General features: G+C 42.6%; 2 protein-coding genes across 5 annotated transcripts in view; both read right to left on the bottom strand.

Moving 5' to 3' along the window:
* The window catches only part of sept4b (septin 4b), a 42,154-nt gene extending 27,707 nt beyond the window's left edge, over window positions 1–14,447 (bottom strand). Inside the window, exons 1-2 of one of the 2 annotated variants that reach the window (XM_035621793.2) lie at window positions 14,276–14,447; window positions 10,807–10,814 (exon numbers count right to left, since the gene is read on the bottom strand). In XM_035621793.2, coding sequence (XP_035477686.1) covers window positions 10,807–10,814; window positions 14,276–14,324 — 57 coding nt within the window. In that variant the 5' untranslated portion in view covers window positions 14,325–14,447. The remainder of the gene's footprint in view (window positions 1–10,806; window positions 10,815–14,275) is intronic. The other variant, XM_047335719.1, reaches the window with a different exon arrangement.
* A 1,194-nt stretch (window positions 14,448–15,641) lies between these two features.
* The window catches only part of limk1a (LIM domain kinase 1a), a 43,635-nt gene continuing 39,804 nt past the window's right edge, over window positions 15,642–19,472 (bottom strand). For all 3 annotated transcript variants that reach the window (XM_035622996.2, XM_035622997.2, XM_035622998.2), the window contains 2 exons: window positions 19,086–19,243; window positions 15,642–18,850 (listed from right to left, as the gene is read on the bottom strand). In XM_035622996.2, coding sequence (XP_035478889.1) covers window positions 18,682–18,850; window positions 19,086–19,243 — 327 coding nt within the window. In that variant the 3' untranslated portion in view covers window positions 15,642–18,681. The remainder of the gene's footprint in view (window positions 18,851–19,085; window positions 19,244–19,472) is intronic.

Below are 19,472 nucleotides of genomic sequence, written 5' to 3'. Positions count from 1 at the left end.
ATAGGCAAGCATGTGTTTCTCTGGCTTAAGATCCAAATGTGTGGGATTGTGTTGATGTTCACTGACATTAAGCTGTACATGTTTATGTTTCTGTGTGAGTGGACAGATTGCTGATGTAGCTGCCGTCGTCTATAGCGCAGCAGCTGTGCTAATAACAATAATCCATCCAGTCACAGCCACATCTGTGATGCAAAGAAAAGAACAATCCAATGAACTATGTGTACTACTTACTAGGTATTTAATGGATCAGTTTTTATAGAGCACACACACACACACACACACACACACACACACACACACACACACACACACACACACACACACACACACACACACACACACACACACACACACACACACACACACACACACACACACACACACGGTCAGCATTTCGTCTCCTCTCCCTCTTAACTTAAACAATGACAAACATAAATACAAAACATACACACAATTTATTATAACTGAGATTGATCTTTCTTTTACTCATCTCTTTTAGTATTTTATTGTTCATCTTTATCATTGTATCCTATTTTGCTCTGTGTGGGTGGGGGGTATAGTTTTTTTATTGCTTTTATTCTGTAAAGCAAATAAAGTCTGATTGATTGATTGATCAGTGATGTATGATTTCCTTGTCGCTGCACTATGGACTGCGTCTAGTTCACAGATATCTGATTGCAGTGGGGAAAGGCAAAACCATTTTTTTTTTTTTTCAAGAATGTGTGCAGGGTTACATCACTCACGAAAAGTGACATCTGACATTTTCTTCATTTATGAGGAAGATCTCTCCGATTCTGGAACACCAGCAACACAGTTACAGTGCATAAAAATGTTTTGTCTCACAAATTAAAAAAACAGTGGAAGTAGTTGAGATGGTGAGGAAGCATCCCATAACTAAAGTACGTTTCACTGTGTGAATCACATTGAAAAGAGCTTTAAGCAGGGGGCTGATGTGGGCAGCAGGACACAACAGCTGGCACTTTGTGGAGGGAAACCTGCAGCAGCAGCAGCAGCAGAGGGGAGCCCTACCTCACAGTGCACACAGGAGTGGGAGTTTACATACATGAATAGAAATGTGAAAAATGCATAATTTCAGGGAGGGACTTTTCCTTCTTGTTCCCTTCAACTAGTTTCGGAGCAGGAATCTGATTGCTGACCTTAGTCTAAATTCTCAGGCTTGCTCTATTAATAGCCCAGACACCAGCGAGCACAAGACTCCTAAGTCAGCAGCCAGAGCTGCTCACCAGGCCCTGCTTCTGGCTCTCGATGGATCAGGCCAGTGATTAGAAAGAAAAACAAGGCTCCCGGGATCGCCTTCTCAATTAATTCAAGTTAGTCATTCTGAAGTGTTTACGAGAAGGACCACAATACTGTTAACATAAGATCTTAAACTCAAGTCCACACCTGTAACACACCTTCCTAACCTGTTTTTTTTTTAGAAGAAAGGATAATTTGAATTATTTCAATGCACCTATTTCAAGTTTTTTTCTTCTAATGGCTATACTGCAGAGAAGGAGGTACTGTACCCCATTTGGCCCGATTCCCAGGTAAACTGCGTCGACAGACACTGCTATGCCATAACCCGGCTGCTCATTCAGAGTGAGGAAACTGGGCTTTTGTCTCCACAGACTCTGAAAAACAAAAAGGTATTTAGAGAGTTTTGGTGTAGTGCAGCTCCAACTCTGACAAGAGCTCGCCGTAAATCAGTCGAAAACTTGCCTACGTTCCGCAAAAAGATTAACATCCACTGACAGGCTTTCGACATATTCTTTTAGACATGCCAAAACCTATGACCATATGTTTTATGGCAACAGAAATTTACTGCTCAAGCATCTTTGTGTCACACAGGAATTCCTACTCCTGTGTTTGTGTGAGCTTTGCTTTCTTTAAAGCACCCGGGGAATGGTACACATTGTCTTGGGATGTTAAGCGATGCCAAGATGTCATTCTTTCCCGACCCACTCATGCTGTAGTTTTCCCAGTGAAAACAATGTCATAACCGAAGTGGCTGAGGGGAAAAGGCCACAACTGTCATTTTAGATAAACATGGTCTCAGAGCTACATCTTCATGTTTTCCTACGAAGTTTCACCCCATTGTGTAAGAACCAAACTGAGACGACATTCAGTGCTACATAACTTTAACAAAGCCAGTTACAAAATCACACATTTTAATCTTTGACATTTTTAAATGTCCCCAGTGTGTCTTTTGTAATTTGCTCTGATACATCACGGCTGGTTAAAAACCATGTCCACCTCCTTCATGGTGCCCCTGAAATACATCACATTCCTTGCAAACATAAAGATCACACTCAGGCGGCAGAAGAGGGCGGCTGACCGCCTGTGGTGCTGCTGTGGTTTAACAGGTGGATTAGAAGGGCAAGGACACTGAGGGCGTTTATTTACTGTTGTCTGCTATGTGGCGGGAGACTACAGGAGCCCAAGGGGGCCCTTCGGTGCTAAGATCAAAGGGGACAGCAAGATCCTAGTCGCTTCCACACAGTGAGGCAAACAACTTATTAATAATTTAACACTGGTACTGGATCATTCGGCTGATACCTAAAGCCTAAGCTATCAGTATCAGAACGGAAAAGGTTGGGTCAGTGCACACCTGATGGGTGCACAGTGGTTAACAGTATGTGAGCCATTCTGGAGCTCGTCTTGAGCTGAAAATAGGGTTCACTTACATGGGTAAGCATTGTTTTTGACCTGGGCGGCTCTAGATTTGATGGGAAATTAGTTTGAATGCTTTAGGTGGAAATAACGCACTCACTCTCAGCAGCACAAGTAATATCACGTCATCTTATCAACTTATTTTTTAGATAAATACAATGTTTTTTAGCGCTGTGTCTTTTCAGCTTCAATATTGCATTAAAAAAACAAACATTGAAAACAAATACTTGGGATACTTGGAGAAAGGTCTGAATAAGCACTGCCAGTATTACCCTATAAAGAGTTGCCCGTGGCAACCTGTAATCTGCTGAAACTACCGGATGTTTTTCTTGTTTCCTTTCATTGAGCAGGACTCTGAAAAGAGACTGGAAGAGTTTTTCTAACAGTAAAAATAAGGAAGTCATTAGCTGATTATGGCGCTTCTGCTTTAATAACTAAAACCAGCTCTGTAAAGCAGTCAGTAATGGGCATCCATGTTCTGTGTCCTCTTAACCTTTGAAGAACACAAGCACGCGCACGCACATGCGCACAAACACCTGTAATTAAAGCTACCTCCCACAGAGCAACAGCAAATGAGTGTGTGGTTTCCTGCTGGGCTGCACTGCCAGAGGTTTTTGAACACTCTGTATTTTAGCAATTTTGGCAAAAAAAAGAGAGAGGCAAAAATCATTGTAAATTCATTGTGAGAACCCTTAAATTAGAGAGAGTATATAATTAGACACACAGGTATAAGTGATGAGGGTAATGTAAGACTTTATATTTAACTGTACATAATCTAGATTTAATGGGTAATGGTGCAGAGCTTGATACAGATGTTGGTACAGTGTGTGTCTTTAAACACAAAAAGTATTTTTGCCATTTCTACAAAACACAATGTCTAAAACAAAATATAGCTTCAAATTTGTTCTATTGATGATTTTATTTATTAGTTTAATAATCATTGCGGCTCCAGTGTATTTTAATCCTTAGATGGTTACAGTATAAGATTCAGAAGTGAAAGGAGGTTCATGACAGAGAAAAATCAAACTAATTTTAGTACTGCCAAAAAATATTTTAAATTTGTCTTCCACAACCAATAGATATCTGTATGTTAGTGTAAATATATGATGCATTCCTACTGTATAGGCAAAGCTAAACTAAGGCAGGTTCATTCCAATTAAAAACAAATTTAAAAGCTACAGAACCTATTTCTTATTGTTAATTGTTGGTTGAGAAACTTGGTCCTTGGCAGTGAGGGTGGAGGCGTATGGAGAGAGGTGGGTGTGAAGAGTGACCCCGTTGTGGTTTGAGCTCCTGGATAATAGTGAGGTCAACATGCTACAGATGTGGAGGTTAAAGAGAGAAAGCCTGAAGCCCAAGAGAGTGAGCCAGTAAATGAGAAAAAAACTATATTAGACGGACTACTGAGCTTGGTACACCGGAAGACCAATAGCAAAGGAACAAGGTTGAAAAGAGGGGAGCACATAACTGGGGAGAGGGGTTGATCCCTTCGAGGCTCAAGGGATCGAGGGAAGCAGGAACCACGAGTCTCCTCTTTGATCCTTCAATGAGAGGCACGTGTTGCGTTGTATGATCCAAATCCTCACAGGGAACACAGATGCTTCCATCCCAAATCCCAACACAATTGTAATACAACCAAGTCCCAAAACACGTCATATTTGATAGTGTTTACCACAGAAGAGTCGTTCAAACTAGTCTCTTGAATCAAAACAAAGCATCAAGTTGTACAGTCACAAAAAGTGAGTAAATCAATAACCAGACAATTACCCAGACAGGTCATGACATGATCCTCATCAATACTGACCACGCTCATATATTATTGTTGTCATAGTAACAGCAGAAGTATTATATTTGAAGATATCTTGTTTATATGGAGATGACAAAAGAAGAAAAGGAAAGAGTTAAACGCAAATTTCATATTTGTGCAGATCTTTAAAAGAAAACAGACAAACGTTTCAACTAAGATAAAAGATATATCTATAAGACATAACTATGCAGAAGAAGCAGAGAGCAGATCACAACTGATTCTGGGCTGCATTTGGATATTATGCTTATGTGTGTACACAGTTCACAAGCAAATCACCTTCACTGCTGAGTCATCAGCACCTACACTACTGGATACCAAACATCCTAGATCTGTGTCCAGATCGAGAAAAGGAAAACCGCCGTCAGCTCTGCAGTATAGATCTGAAACTATTCCCATAAAATTGCTCAGAGAGCAGTAAATATTTACTGAATGGTGCCATGTGCCGATGCTGTGGTTTTGGATTCAGTGTCTGGTTTCAAAAGGGCTGGCTGCGGATTGATATGGATTAAGTCACACACACTTACGCACACCCAGCCATACACGTCGGAAATAAAATTCACATGGTCAATATAAATGCACCTGGTGTCTAACCAAATTATCTCCATCACGGAGCTTATGTTTCCAACCATGTCTGTCTGTTTGTTTAATTGTTAGCAGGCAACCGATTTCTACCACACCTGGTGGAGGGATAGGGCCATGCCCTGGGAAGAAAACATTCGAATTAGGTGCAGATGCAGATCCAGGATTTGTGTGTGTGTTTCTGTCCTCTATAGGTTGGCAGTAAGATCTTTGGTGTTAAAGACATAGTATAGATACAAAAGTCGACCTAAAACTACGGCCACGACTGATTAAATGACTGATTGATTGATTCACTTATTGATTTCCTTGTATTCTACCACTCTCCCTCGCTCTCGTTCAACCACTTCCTAAAATCCCAAATACAGTAACATTCTCTAAATATTGTGGTTGTGTCTGAAACTCCCGGGGCCTCTCTTCACTCACTTCCATCTATCATCACGTCACAGCATGCTAACACATTCCATGATTTACTAACACCCAAGTGCTTAGATCTGATACCACCATCTGTAGAAGTGTCTGTTTGGTCCCTGCTGGTTGCGTAGATGCTGATGATTTGAATGGAAGAATGCAGTATGTTGGGGTTTCTCCACTGGCATCTTGTATTATAGATAAAGTCACGCTGGATGCCGGTGGCTTTGTGGAGCGGCCATTTAAGCAAACTGAGAGCTGCTGAGAAGCATCTCTGCAGAGTTGTGAGCTCGCTTATCTTTTGTCATCAGCATTTCTAACGAAGTCCAGCAACCTACGTTGGTTTTCCCATTACTCACACTATCCACGTTTCTATTTTACATAATCTATTCTTTTCCCATTTCCCCACAATTATCCATATCCATTCCTTTACATATTTAGCGCACAGATCATGAAGAGACAGGGTGTGTTTGCTCTTGAATTTATCTGCTTGCAGATTACATCAATATACAGGTTCTTCAGGGACATCAACCAATCCTTCACTGCATCCCCTGTCCTCAGCAAGATCTCCTCCATCTCCCCTGCTCTTCCCTGGCATTTCCTCTCACTGTCCTGCAGCATGGTGGGAGCATCTGGTAAGTGTTTTCTTAAAGGGAGGGGAGGCTGCTACAGCTAAGGACCATGCTGCCTCTAGACACAACTGTCATCTCATCTCGTCTCTATGCACGCACGCACGCACGCACGCACGCACGCACGCACGCACGCACGCACGCACGCACGCACGCACGCACGCACGCACGCACACACACACACACACACACACACACACACACACACACACACACACACACACACACACACACACACACACACACACACACACACACACACACACACACACACACACACACACACACACACACACACACACACACACACAGCAAGTGTAAACCATCAACCACCAGTCCAAAATACGTAACATAAGTAACAAGAAAGGCTGAAGGGGAATGTCAGTGATTAACTGCTGCTGATGTGTTTACAAGTGATGGATAGGATGCTGAATAATTTTATGATATAAATGGTCATGCTCAAAATGTGACCTAAAAATAAACTCCTACATTACATCTTTGTTTTGTCCTGTCACAAACACAGCTTTTCATTTTTCTGCAGGCATCACATCACGTCAGCTGTGTGAAAGTAGCTGGTCTGATGCTAAGATTTCGCTGACCGTCCTAATTTGTTATCTGTCCGACATGTAGCTGTGTCTTCAAAGTGCCTTTGCTTAGAGTTATTTAGAGTAAACATTCTGAGTTTTGCTCCCAGAAGCATAAAGATTAGATCAAGGCTTCCTGGCTCTCAGCCTCTGCTACTGTTCATCCTAACAAACTTCGGTCTGGTTGGTTCACCATCGCTTCTGTTGGACAGGACGTCACTGCAGGAGTCAATTTGTAAACTCCAAATATGGAAAGCCGCAGTAAGAGAAAACTCCACACTGTGTGGTTTGGAGTTTCGTATGCCAATATCTCCAGCTTGTATTAAGTCAGAGCTGTTATCTACTCATGTATTTTTCATTTATTAAGATCCACAGTAGTTGCAATGGAAATAATCTCACTTCTTAAAGCAGGGTGATTTTTCCATTTATGGTATAGAATTGTGGCTTAATGACACAACACACACAAACATGCAAAACTAAAAGCACAACCCCCTCTCCCCCAGTTTAACATATTTTAAATATGCTGATTCCAGAAGGATTTGAAATGAGAGCTCCAGACCACAGATTAAACACTGGAGGATTTTAAAAGTTGTCCCAGGGGGGTTAGAGGATATGAGTAGATGATGCAAATACTATAATTTGTGCAATGTGAGAGATGTATATTTAAATGTGACGCCAAACCAGCTGCAGAGTTACTTCGCTGAGCACAGTGGAAAAACTGTGAATGACATATTTTGTCAAGACAATCCTTAGATGGACAAAATCTCTCAAACCAGGAACAGCTGTAGAGAAGACAAACGATCTTTAAACAGGAATGTTCCTTTACTCCCTGTGATCATGCTATCATGGTGGTCCGACCACTCTGATCACAACTGTGATGACCTAAGCACCTGCCCCGCTTCCTCCCAGAAAACTGATCATCCCTGAGCTGGTAGAACAGGGTGGTGCTGGTGAAGCTGTGGCATATCATGCATTGATAACTGAGAGCTGGGACCTTGGTGGGGGCCATGGGAACTGGGCTGAGATTATTTATAGCGGGTGGGGGGCTTGGCAGGGGCCACTTCTATGAGGCTGTAGAGGAATGTCTGAGGTCGACCTAAGACCAAAACTTCTGCGGAGTGCTGAGGCTGGAGGTTGGGAGGCTAGCTCGGGCTGACGTGGGACATATGCGGAGATGGAGAAACGAGCCAATTAGCTCGAGGTTCTGGCGAGGCGGCCCAGCGGGGACAGGAAGGAAGCGGTGAGCATAGGAAGTTAGGATGTCAGAGGAGGACCAAATAAAGCAATTCACTCAGCCATTTGAAAATGGGGCAAAGACTATTACGTTCAACAGCAGCCTTTCCAGGGAATATTGTAGAGACATAAAAGGCATAAAAGGAGAGGTGACAGATGGTAAAAAATACCTATGTTTCTATAGTGACTACAATAAAGAAAAAAATTCATACTTTTATTTCTGCATTCCCTGTATTTCTGAATGGCATTTTGTAAAAGTATTTTAGTGAGTTTTTCTGGTGTGTCACAATATGTTTGTTTCGGAAGATTCCCGCTGTTGTGATCGTGTCGGACTCGGACAATGTCCCACTGCGTTCTTCGTACGTGAACAGCAAACTCCAGAAAATGTCACGTCAAAATGTCTTTACACAGACTATACTGTATGGTGTTTCTAAATATTTTGCACCAGCATAAGTAAATGAGGTCAACTATAATGAAGTAGTAACAGCAGCTTCCACCCTCCAAGAATACTGTACACCATAACAAATACAGAATACAGTATTTTCCTCTGTAATACTATTGGTTACTGCGTAACCCATTATGATTGAAAGGTTCATACAGCTTGTAGAGGAACTGGCTCTCAGAAAATAAAACTGAACACATGATGGCATCTGCTTTTCATAGCAAATCCCTCTTTAGTCACTCATCTTTCACCGTCTCTTTATTGTTTGTCTCATGGCGGCCTCGTATCCATTCATGTGTTTCCTGCGTGCTCCCTAACCCGATGGTTTGCCCTCGCATCAAACTTAAAAAGCCCAGAGGGGCGCCTGTCAAAGCCGAGCCCTTGGGCCAAAGCCCCGCCGCTAGAGCCCCAGTGTCTGCATCACCATGGTGCCCTCACTACACACTCAGAGAGTAAAAGCCCACACACACTTCACCCATCGGAGAGTTATACAAAATGATGGCTCAGGTTTCACTGATGAGCGATCAGCCACCCTCTCTCACCGAGAGGCCCGCGGAGTAGAGGGGCATTATAGTAGTCGGTGTTGATTTCCGCAACATAATGTACTGGATGATAGAATTACTGCACAGCCTGGAGTATAATGTTTACATTTGATACTGTTTGATGGTTAAGAGTCACATGATAACAAACAAGACTAGATGGGACTGAAGGAAGAGGGAGAAGTGCGCGAGTCTGTGTCGATTCCACCTCAGTTGACACGTGACGAGGTGAACAAAGAACTGAACATACTGTTAGCAAATGTCATCACGTCTCACACCCATCCTTTGACATTCACTTAATTACTGCTGATGTGTCAATCAGTGGACAGACAGGCGTGGTTCAGTAAATATGCACATTCTGCCGTTCCAGTTCTGCAAATGAATGCAATGAGCGTGCGCACGCTGGCAGTGACGGCAAATGAGAAAAACAGACACAGCTACAGGGGAAACAGTGAAAAGGGGGGGGGAAACCCAGCAACCTCTGCAGAAGCTAGCGAGCTAATAGGCTAATAAAGTCCAAGTATAGACTACCTATGCTTTGGCTGCACTGGCGGACAGCAATTGAATGCACCGGAAGCTAATGGCTAGTTGAGTAAAAGCCACAGAGGAATGCACCATGAAGACAACCTCTAGAGAGACAACTGTCCACTCCTCTGTGCTCCCCTGTCCACAGCTGGCACTGCCCATGAACAGTGACGTCATTCTGTGTCTGTATGTGTGTGTGAGTGTGAGGTTATGTGGCATTTTAAGGCTAACAAAAGGAAGCCACAGTCACCCTCTTGCTTCACCACACCCCAGAGTGGTGCTGCGTGGTTTGCAGCCACGGGGTGTAGACGCTGGGGAAGGGCACTTCAGTTATGTCAACCTGGACTGAAGGTTGGCTTTCTGGGCAGAGATGCATTGTGTTTGATGTGAATTCATTTGTACATATGCGTATTCAATCGCGTACCCAGTGAGAGATGTGCCACACCATCAGGAGTAAATGTTGCCCAGCCACAAGCCAACAGTGGCAGCAGCAGCCTCTGGGTCTTAACAGACAGATGTTGAAAGTTTCCCCAAAAAGGTGTTCCCTCTGGCAGCACACACTAAGCTTTGTCACATAGGTTTGGAATGCTGCTGAGGAAGGAACCGAGGTTTGTCACACCCATACAGATTCACTCACTCTCCACCCGTCTGCGAAATGTTTGGGCTTAAAAACAAACACGCCCCCTTTCATCCCCACTCGGCCGGGCTAAACACAGCTGCAGGGATTTGGGATGCAGACAGTGACACTGAGAAGTGTAGTAAAGAGTAGGAAGGCAGTTTTGACGCTGAGGTGACAGGCTGCTGGCTACTGGAAAGCTGATAATAGATGACCATCAAAACGCTGTAGGGCTGCTGCTGAGCCTGCAAAGTATGTTTGAGCAGAGAAGGAAAGTATAACCACTTAAATGTCAAGAGTGAAACTCAGACAAAGGGAGCAGGTAAACAAACAGAGCTGACACACTCAGCTGTCACTGTGTGAGACGAGGAACAAGAAAATCTGGGCTTTGTGAACACACCCATTCTCACATTGCTTTTTCTCTGTGGCGTCAATTAAAATCCTAAAGCACATCGCCAGAGACAAGTCAAACAAGCTCAAGTATTCACAGCAAAACAAAATCAGATTGAACACTGGAAACATTTGTCACAGGAGAAAAATAAAGTTCCACAGACTTTTTCCCTCACTCAAAAATAATGCAGGAACTCCTTTCTAATAAAAGTGCACATAAACCCTGCATGGGTAGCAGCGTCTATCAGGGATAAAATGGGCTGACATCATCAAACCACAATGTCCTCATTTTGGTGAGATGATCGAGGAGAAATCTCCCTTCACCATCACCAATGACCTACTTCGTCTTCAGCAGCAGGACTGAGGAAAACTCTGGGTTCTTACCTCATCGTCTGGTCAGACGAGGACAATCGATCCGCAGGAGACATGATTTCAATAATCCACATCCAACAGGGGCCAGACACATAAGAGAGGAACAGAAACACATTGTCAACATTAAACTTTACAAGTTAAATTAACATTTATAATGCAAAGAAAGTGCTGACAGTTATCTGCGTAAAGATCGATTGGTGCTGACATTGTGAGGTAATCGTTTATAATCTGACACCTGACTCTTCCACTCTCAGAACCTGCCTGACATTAATTATATATTTCTAAGAAACTGAGCCCCTTCGTTGCCATACAGACTAAGGGCTTGGATCAGACATCAATGACTGGTAACATTTACATTTCTCTAAGGGCTTTATTAAAATCACTAAAATCTGTTCCAAAAAACCCCAGACCTTCTGAGAAACTTGTTTCCAGACAGAGTGGCAGAGCAAATTCATTTAAATATATGACTTTCTTGAGACCAACTTGTCAACTAAACTTTATTACATCCCTCTAAAGAATCCAACTTTGATCAAGATTAAACGTCTGTACAAGGCCTAGTTATCTCACAGTCATACTCCTGCAGTACTTACGTCATTTTTTTTTTGCAAAGCTGTGAAAACTAATATGTAAATTATCACTGACATATATCAAAATCATTTTTGTTTTGAAAATGTCCAGATTTGGGGCAACGGTAGCACCACAGTGTGTGCGCACATGTCTGTGATGAAGCTTGAGTGATAATGTAGCAAAATACTGCAGGCCTGCTTCACAGATGCATGAAATGTAAGTTTTCAAAGTCTGCAAGCAAGCATGTGGTCTCCTAATACACAGCGGCAGGGACTCCTGGTGGGTTTTCATATTTACACTGGGCGATTACAGCATCAGTGACTTCTCAAGGAATTTGGTTTCACTGACAACAAAGTGAGTGGTGTCGCATTAATTATCACTGGACAACACATTTGGAAAACTACCATATCCCCACAGAGAAAACGCCCCAGGTGTTGTCAAAGCAGGAGTACAGCATGTCCACTTTCAGATCCGTCAGCTTCTCCAGTAATTAGCCAAGAGCAAATTATTCATGATGTTTGCTTACTGATTCTTTCAGTTCTTTTGAAGGAAGACAAATATCTTTGCGCCAAGCCATCTGCCCTGGGGAAACCTACTGGAAGTGTTACAAATATTGTTTCATGACTTGAAACTCAGGACTATCACAGTTGACAGACCTGACGCAGGTCAGGTGACTGAGATATAATTTATGGCTTCTGCCAACATTTAAACCTACTCCAGAAACAGGAGCAAAGTTCCATCTGACAGGCAGTGCTTCAGTGGTCCCTGCATACATATAATAAACATATATAATGTATGGCCTGCATGTTACTGCTGCTGCTCTTTAAAACATAACTGGCATCAGTATGTATAGCTCCAATGAAACACACTGAATAACACGCAAACCAGGACTCCTGTGGACTTTTGACAGAGCAAACAAATGAACAGATCATCTAAACATCCACAACCACAGCTCTCCAAATATGTAGACAAATTTAGAGCTGAAAACGTCTTATTATAGAGATGCGGAACATGTGATCACCATTAAATCCCAGGGCTCTACGGTGACGGCTACTCGCTCGACTTGTTAATTTTTCTTGTGGTGCATTTCTTGACCTACATGCAGAGGTCCTCCACCAGTGAGGCTGCGAGCGCGGCCACAGACGGCAGCGAGACGGGTAGTATCTCTCCACAAGGCTTTCCCTGAGGAATGTTATCCACTGCTGACTGTGCCACCCTCCACACCACTCACTTTCCTACCGGGTCCTTCTCAAATTCAGACTTTGTTTTTAGGTGCGTCTGAGCTAATGTCAGGGGCCAGTGTTGCTTTATTTGTTTCGTGGGTTGTGCGCTCTTAATAAAGCAGGTCTATTTGCACCTACAGCTCACAACTCACTTCGGTTTACAACAGAACTTAATTCAGAAATGAAACGATAAGTTTCATAATCGCTGGCTTGTTTGCAAGTTAATAGATACTCTGACCTGTGTCAAGGGTGCTGCAAAGAAATATCACAGAAGAAATGTAGAAAAGCTTTTCCAGTGAGCTGAAACAGTCACACACAAAAAGTCAGACATGGAAAAACTAGAATTTGAACTTTGCACCAAGATGTAAAATACACAATCTGGCAAAGAAGCCAGAGGTGAATCTTTGGGCATGCACTTTCATTTTGTAGTTCCGAAGAAAAGGTAACACAACTAGCCCTACAGGAAATGAACTCTGAAGCGTGCAACAAGGATTTCAAATAGATCAATTTCTCTCCATAGCTTCTGGTAAAATAAATGCAATTATGTTTATAATCAAATACAAATATCAAATCTCAGACACATAAATAGCCATAAACAACAGATGCAAACTCAGCGCTATCTCTGTCCGCTACATCTGCACAAGGGCACTCATAACCTCCCACTTTCTGCATCTTCATCTCCTTACCAATACAATGAGCCAGGTGTTTCAGTGTGATGCTTGACAGCAGTATATTAAATGATGATACTTGAGTCACCCGGAAATAAACTACTCATACATCATATCATCCATATGTTAGGAATTTTTGTTTTGAAAGAACACATTTTAGGGATCCTTTCCTAAATTGTTTTTGTTAATGTTATGCACTTGTATATGGACAGGCATCATAAGGGAGCTTGTATAGTGACAAGGTGCCATACCTAAGAAGTAGAGCAGCAACTTGTTTGGCAACAATTTTTGATCATCAGTAAGCTGCTCAAGTCATTTTTCAACCAAACATATCAACATTCTGAAGATGACAAACTCTCATATGTGAGAATTTACAACTTCTCTTGTTTTATATTATGAGGAATTGAACATTGTGGGTGTTAGGACTGATGATCACAAACAAGACATCTGATCATATCAGTGTGCGCTCCAGGAAATTGTGGTGGTCAAATGTTCCACTGTTAATGGAATCAACAATTAAGTCAATTGAGAAATGTCAACTTCCATGCTCCTATGTGCGGACCTCCATCCGGCTGCAGGCCTCACACTATCGGTGCGATCCAGCCATATCTTCGTGCTCCAGAAATAGTTTAGTGTGGCGAGTCCTGGTACCATTCTTGCATAACTGCAGTCTGCAGAATTACAGTGTGCTGCTGCTGCCGCCGTGTCCCGTGGGGGGGATCACGCCACCGGGCTTTTCCTTCAGGCACAACGAAGCGTACCATTTCTCTGCACCCACAGTCAAACACGTACTCTCGTCTTCGATCAATATATTAACCTGCATGACATTTTTCGTTGCAGCCAAACCGGCCTGATATCAGGAGGAGACGTGCGTCACGCTACAGCCTCGATGTGTGTCCTCAATGAGTCGCTTAGAAACGGAAGATGCGCCGAGCGTCAGTGCAGAAGAGGCGAGCATCATCACCTGGGCAACACAACCTCCCGCGGACAGTGTCAGGTGTGGAGGAAAGGCACCGGACTCACCGTGGTTGAACACTGAGCGAAACCGGTTGTTGCTGGAGAAATTTTCCATCGCTCAAAGTTTCTGTCTGTGCCAGACAGGCTGCGTCGTCCTCCGTCTTCTTCTTCGGCGCCTTCGGTATTTCCTTAATTTCCTCTCCCTCTCTATCTGCACACAACTGCGGTGAAATGACGGTGTGTGTGTGTGTGTGTGTGTGTTGTGTTTGACCGGACAAACCCGTCCCCCTCCTCTCTCTCTCTCTCTCTCTCTCTCGCTCTCTCTGTGTGTGTGTGTGTGTGTGTGTTCAAACTGTGACGTTGCCAAGTTTGACTGACAAAACTAGTCTGTAAGGCTCTGTTTTGTTTTTTTTACATTTTGAAAAATTAACTAGGCCGAATTCTCTACCATCGGTTCACGTTTGTCTTGAACGCTATGCTGTACTGACAACTGATAATAAATGGTTGTTATACTAAAGAAAACCTAAAAACGTGAGTAATCTCAGGCAAGTTCGCTAGTTTACTTACAAGAAGCGTCTTTTTTTCAACGATTGGTGGGCTTCGGAGGTAATAGTATCCTTGAAAAAATTCTGAATTCAGCGACACTGAATTGTGTTTAATGGCCACCTCTTGTGGTCAGCTGAGGGTTGTGTATATACTATGCTGCTGTCTATACTGTACCACACGTGTCCCCTCCAAACGACAAACAAATCCTTGAATCATTGGTTCACGGCCCCAGGCCCACTTGGGCGGAAAGAGGGTCCAAACTGGCAACGCGGACAGACGAGCCTGCCTCCCGCCCGCCGGGCCGGTGACGTCACGAGACACCCGCCGATGCAGCAGGGGCGTCGAAATGAAAACAATCGCACGTGGATGTGATGGGAGAAAGGTCACGTGCTCCTGTGAGTATTAATAAATCGTAATAATAATAAAAAAAGAGAATAATCCGTGAAACAAATAAGTGCATATGTCTCAGTATTTACAGTTAGTGTTGAAATATTTAATTTATCATGAAGGCCGCAGCTACTGTATAACAACCTAATGTATTTATGTAGTAGGTTAACTGTTAAGCACTCCAAAATACCTCCTCCGCAGGTACATTGCAGTATTTGTACAAGTAGGAGTCACAATTGTGTACTTCATGAGATTTGTATCCTTTTTATTTCACCCTAAAATGAAAAGCAGTTAGATAGCGACATCTGGTGGTTGATCTGTAAACACATTTCGACTGAATTTCACCTATACCCAGAAGCAAGCAAGATTTCACCACTTAAATGTTGCTCACACATGCCTCGATAAGTGGAAAAAGCCCGTTTGTCCCTGAGATTTAATGGACTACCAGTGACAGAGAGAGAGACAACATCATTAATGAAGAAACACTTCAAGTCTTTGGTTTGTTTAAGGAGCAACAGTTTTATTTTTAGCTGTGACAAAAGAAGAAAAAAAACAGTCGCCTCCCCAGCGTCATGTTCACCTTCAGGAATAAAGTGCAGAATTGTTTTCACAGCTTGTGTAAAAAAATGTTTTAAATAAGACCAAAAAATGAAATTTTATATTCAAATATCCAAACAGACAATGGAAGTCTGGAAAAGATAAATATGATACAGAACAAGACGGAACCTAATAAAACAGCATCAGCAATGATATTCAATCCACTTGAATCAGGCTTGCACTTATGATACATAAAAAAAAAGGGAAATCAGTTCACGTTTTTTCGATTCGTTGGCAAGGCTAGCTTACAACAAAGGCACAGCATTGTTCAGAGGTAACGATCCTTTGCAAAGAACTGCTGCTGAAACATTCTCATCGATCATCGAGACGTCTTCACGGACACATCTAACATGCTCGACGTGGCTCAGACAGCAATGGAGACAGAAACATGGCAAAGCCGTGTACAGTACATGCTCACGGACGAACACATCAACCAGGAGGGGCTTGTTTTACAGTAGCATATTTTGTGTTATCAGCCTATATATATTTATATATATTGACAGAAGGTTGCATGCTCTTTGTGTCTGTTAGTGTTAAGTACCGTTTTCCAGTAAAAGCTGCTGAATTAACTGAATTGTGACGTGAGCTCCAGAAAGTTACGGCCCTGAGCCAGAAGAGTGTGAGGGGTTAGGTGAGAGGTGAGGCAAGCCAGTTTAAGTGCTTCACTATCAGAGGGACCAGCAGTGGTTGCAGCCTCTCGCGGCATCACATTTGAAACCAAGCAGTCAGAAACAACACAGAACATCTTTCACAAAGGACCAGTCTGTAGGCAGCAGGCAGAACTGAGACGTCACATCCTCTTGGTAGCAAAGACCGAAAAAGAACTGGACATCAAGATACTCCAAGAATTTTGGAGGCATTTGCTTGAAAATTCATACAAACTATATTATCATAGCCAAAAATGTTTTTCAAATCTGAACCACACAAAAACGCATCTTAATAATCAGAAACGCCACTAATCTTCACACAATCCAGTTTGCTATCAAGAGGATGAATTCCCCAGATCCCATTTTACAGTTGAAAGGCTCTATCAGTGTCTTGCATTCATAAGTTTATCAACCTGAACTGACATAATTTATTCCTTATCACAAGTAGCCCACGAGAGGAAATTAATAAACATGGCTTCAACCAGCCATTAGGTAATATAGTGCAAATAAAAGTACTCAAATCTATACAAAAGATTTCAGTGGATATATAAACAAAATGCTGTTTTTTTTTCTCATCTTCTTTTTAGCCTGGCTTTCTCTGTTGACTTTTTCTCATTCTGGTTTTCTTATTCAAAATCAGAATATTTAGAATAAAAAAGGACTTGGTTTAGAAGCTGGAGACACCTACCTAGTAGTACATCATGCAGCCCTTAAAAAAACAACAGCAGAAAATTTAAATAATACCAAAAAAGATTTTTAGATTGGAGACAGAAATCTTATGCTCGAAGGTGCAAGAGAGAAACGTAGCAAGTGGCAGATATTTATGCAATGCACGCAGACAGATGTAAGGACAGACACGTATATACAGTGATATTTACAGCTAGCATTTACATGTAAACGAACAGTGGATCATCCACAGGAGGAGAGACAGATATGTGGACAGACAGCTGACATCATAGGACAGTACCTTGTGTTATCATCCCCACACCTCCACTACTGTGCAGTGCATGAGATGAGTGAATAATTATTAAAAGATCTGTCGATGAATATCGATAATTAGCCCAATAATAATGGGCAACACTTTGATGTAATTAGATAATCCAGTATTATGGGGTTAATTAATTATTCAGAAATGCTTGTTTGATAGAGAGAAATGAGAGAATGTGACATTTACTGAGCTCGAAATGAGGGTTGGAGATGTTTCATGGTGATAAGATTTCTCATATCTCAAATGCTAAAAGCCTCTAACCTGCCACAGTGGCCTGCCGTCAAACTATTACTCTCCTGAATTTCAACTGGTCGGCCAGTAAAAATATGGCAATGTAGCATATTTATATAAAATATGTCTATGTAAATATACAATATTTAAAACATTTACAATGTTGCCAGCTATGTACACTTGTATAAATGCATGATACACTGCAAGTTGCCGAGTGAATGTGAATGAGACAGCTCTTAAAATCGGGGAGACAACGTGACGACTTTATGTGTACAGTGTGAAGTCAGTGCTACACATGAGGGAGAGGAGCAGCGCAACAGACACAAGTAGGTCTGAGGTCAGGGAGACACGATGAACCAGGATCTGACCTGAGGGCATTATTTACAGTCATGCGCTCTTCAGTAAGCAGCTTAAAGCTTGAAAGGTATTGTTTGACTTGCAAAAGTGGACAACGCGATGATGGCAACCTTGTGTGTCTTGAGCGACAGACAGGCCCCTCTGCTTTGCAGTTTTTATAAATTCAGTTTTAAAATCCAAACCAAAAAGCAAATATCAAACCAAACTCACAGAAAAAACACCTGCAATCACATACGGCACAATGTACTCTGTGGATGCCCAAAGAGAGGGGCTGAAGGTTTGCTTTGAACCTTGTTTTTGGACTACTTAATCCATATGGATTCACACACTACAGTAACAACAATACGTTTTCTTGAATGACCTGGCCACTGATGTTAATTCTACAGGATTCAGGAGTTGATGATTTGAAAGTTGGGTCTAATTGCATATGACATGTTCCACTTAAGCTTTGGATTCAGCAGAAACAAGCTATCATAGTTAATGTCTCTTGATTTGTGTGTGTGTGTGTTAGTGCATCTCGCACAGGTGGCTTTTAAGATCCACATTTTCCCCCTGAGTCTGTCTGTCCATTAAGCCTGAGCCAGCCTGAGCTCGCTGCATCTGCTTCAAACATGGAGGGGTATTTACATGACTCCTCCAGTCGCTGGACCACCTGAGGCAGGCGGTCGCCGCCCTGGTGGGGGAATTCAATCTTCCCACACTTCCTGTTGTGTTCAGTCCTACTCCGGCTGTTCGGGGTGGGTGTGCAGGCCGTTTTCAGGGTGTGAGATGCTGTGGTTCTCCCAGAAGGCCTTGTGCATCATCTCCAGTTCAGACACCAGGGGAAGACCGATGTCCAAGTGCATCTTGAGGTTCTCCAGCCACTCCTCCAGTTTGGTGAAAGCAGGTCTATGGATTGAGAAAGCAGGTACCGATTTTTTATCTATTTATATATTCTAGTTTTTTTTTTTACATAATCAAAATGACAGTTCACCTCTAAATGCAATGAAACATTGCTCATGAGTCGAAAATCTCAGCAAATATCCCTGAAACTTTGAGGGGGAAAACATTCATGTTTATGCCGTGTGAACTGTCCCTTTAGGAATAGTGATATTTTCGTGTGAATCTATTGTGGATGTCTGACCGTTTGTCCGCATCAAGGTCACAGCACACAGCTGCCATGGGGAAGAAGGCGTGGGGACAATCTGTGGGACAAAAGTGCTCCAGGAACCCAGAAACGTTCAATCCGAAGTCCCTCGCCCTGGGGAGGTAGTCTGGGTCTGCGTTCACCCTGCCAATTATCTGGAGGGAGCAAGAAAATCAAAGAGAGAAAGAGTTAAAGATGGAAGGATTCTCTGTCAGAGTAAAGGGAGTCCTCTGAAAACCAGTAAACCCTCCAAACTGAAGCAGATCATTCCCAGCAGACCACAACTACCGTTCGCCTGCCTGTCAGAAGCCACATGAAGACAACTCTGTTTTTCTGCTCTCTCTAATCCCTGCACTATTTTCTGGCTAATGGTGTCCATCTGGG

The sequence above is a fragment of the Scophthalmus maximus genome, chromosome 11 (genome assembly GCF_022379125.1).
Source record: "Scophthalmus maximus strain ysfricsl-2021 chromosome 11, ASM2237912v1, whole genome shotgun sequence".
Lineage (NCBI taxonomy): Eukaryota > Metazoa > Chordata > Actinopteri > Pleuronectiformes > Scophthalmidae > Scophthalmus > Scophthalmus maximus.
The sequence above is the reverse complement of the archived record's forward strand: the minus strand, read 5'-3'. Positions and strand labels throughout refer to the sequence as shown.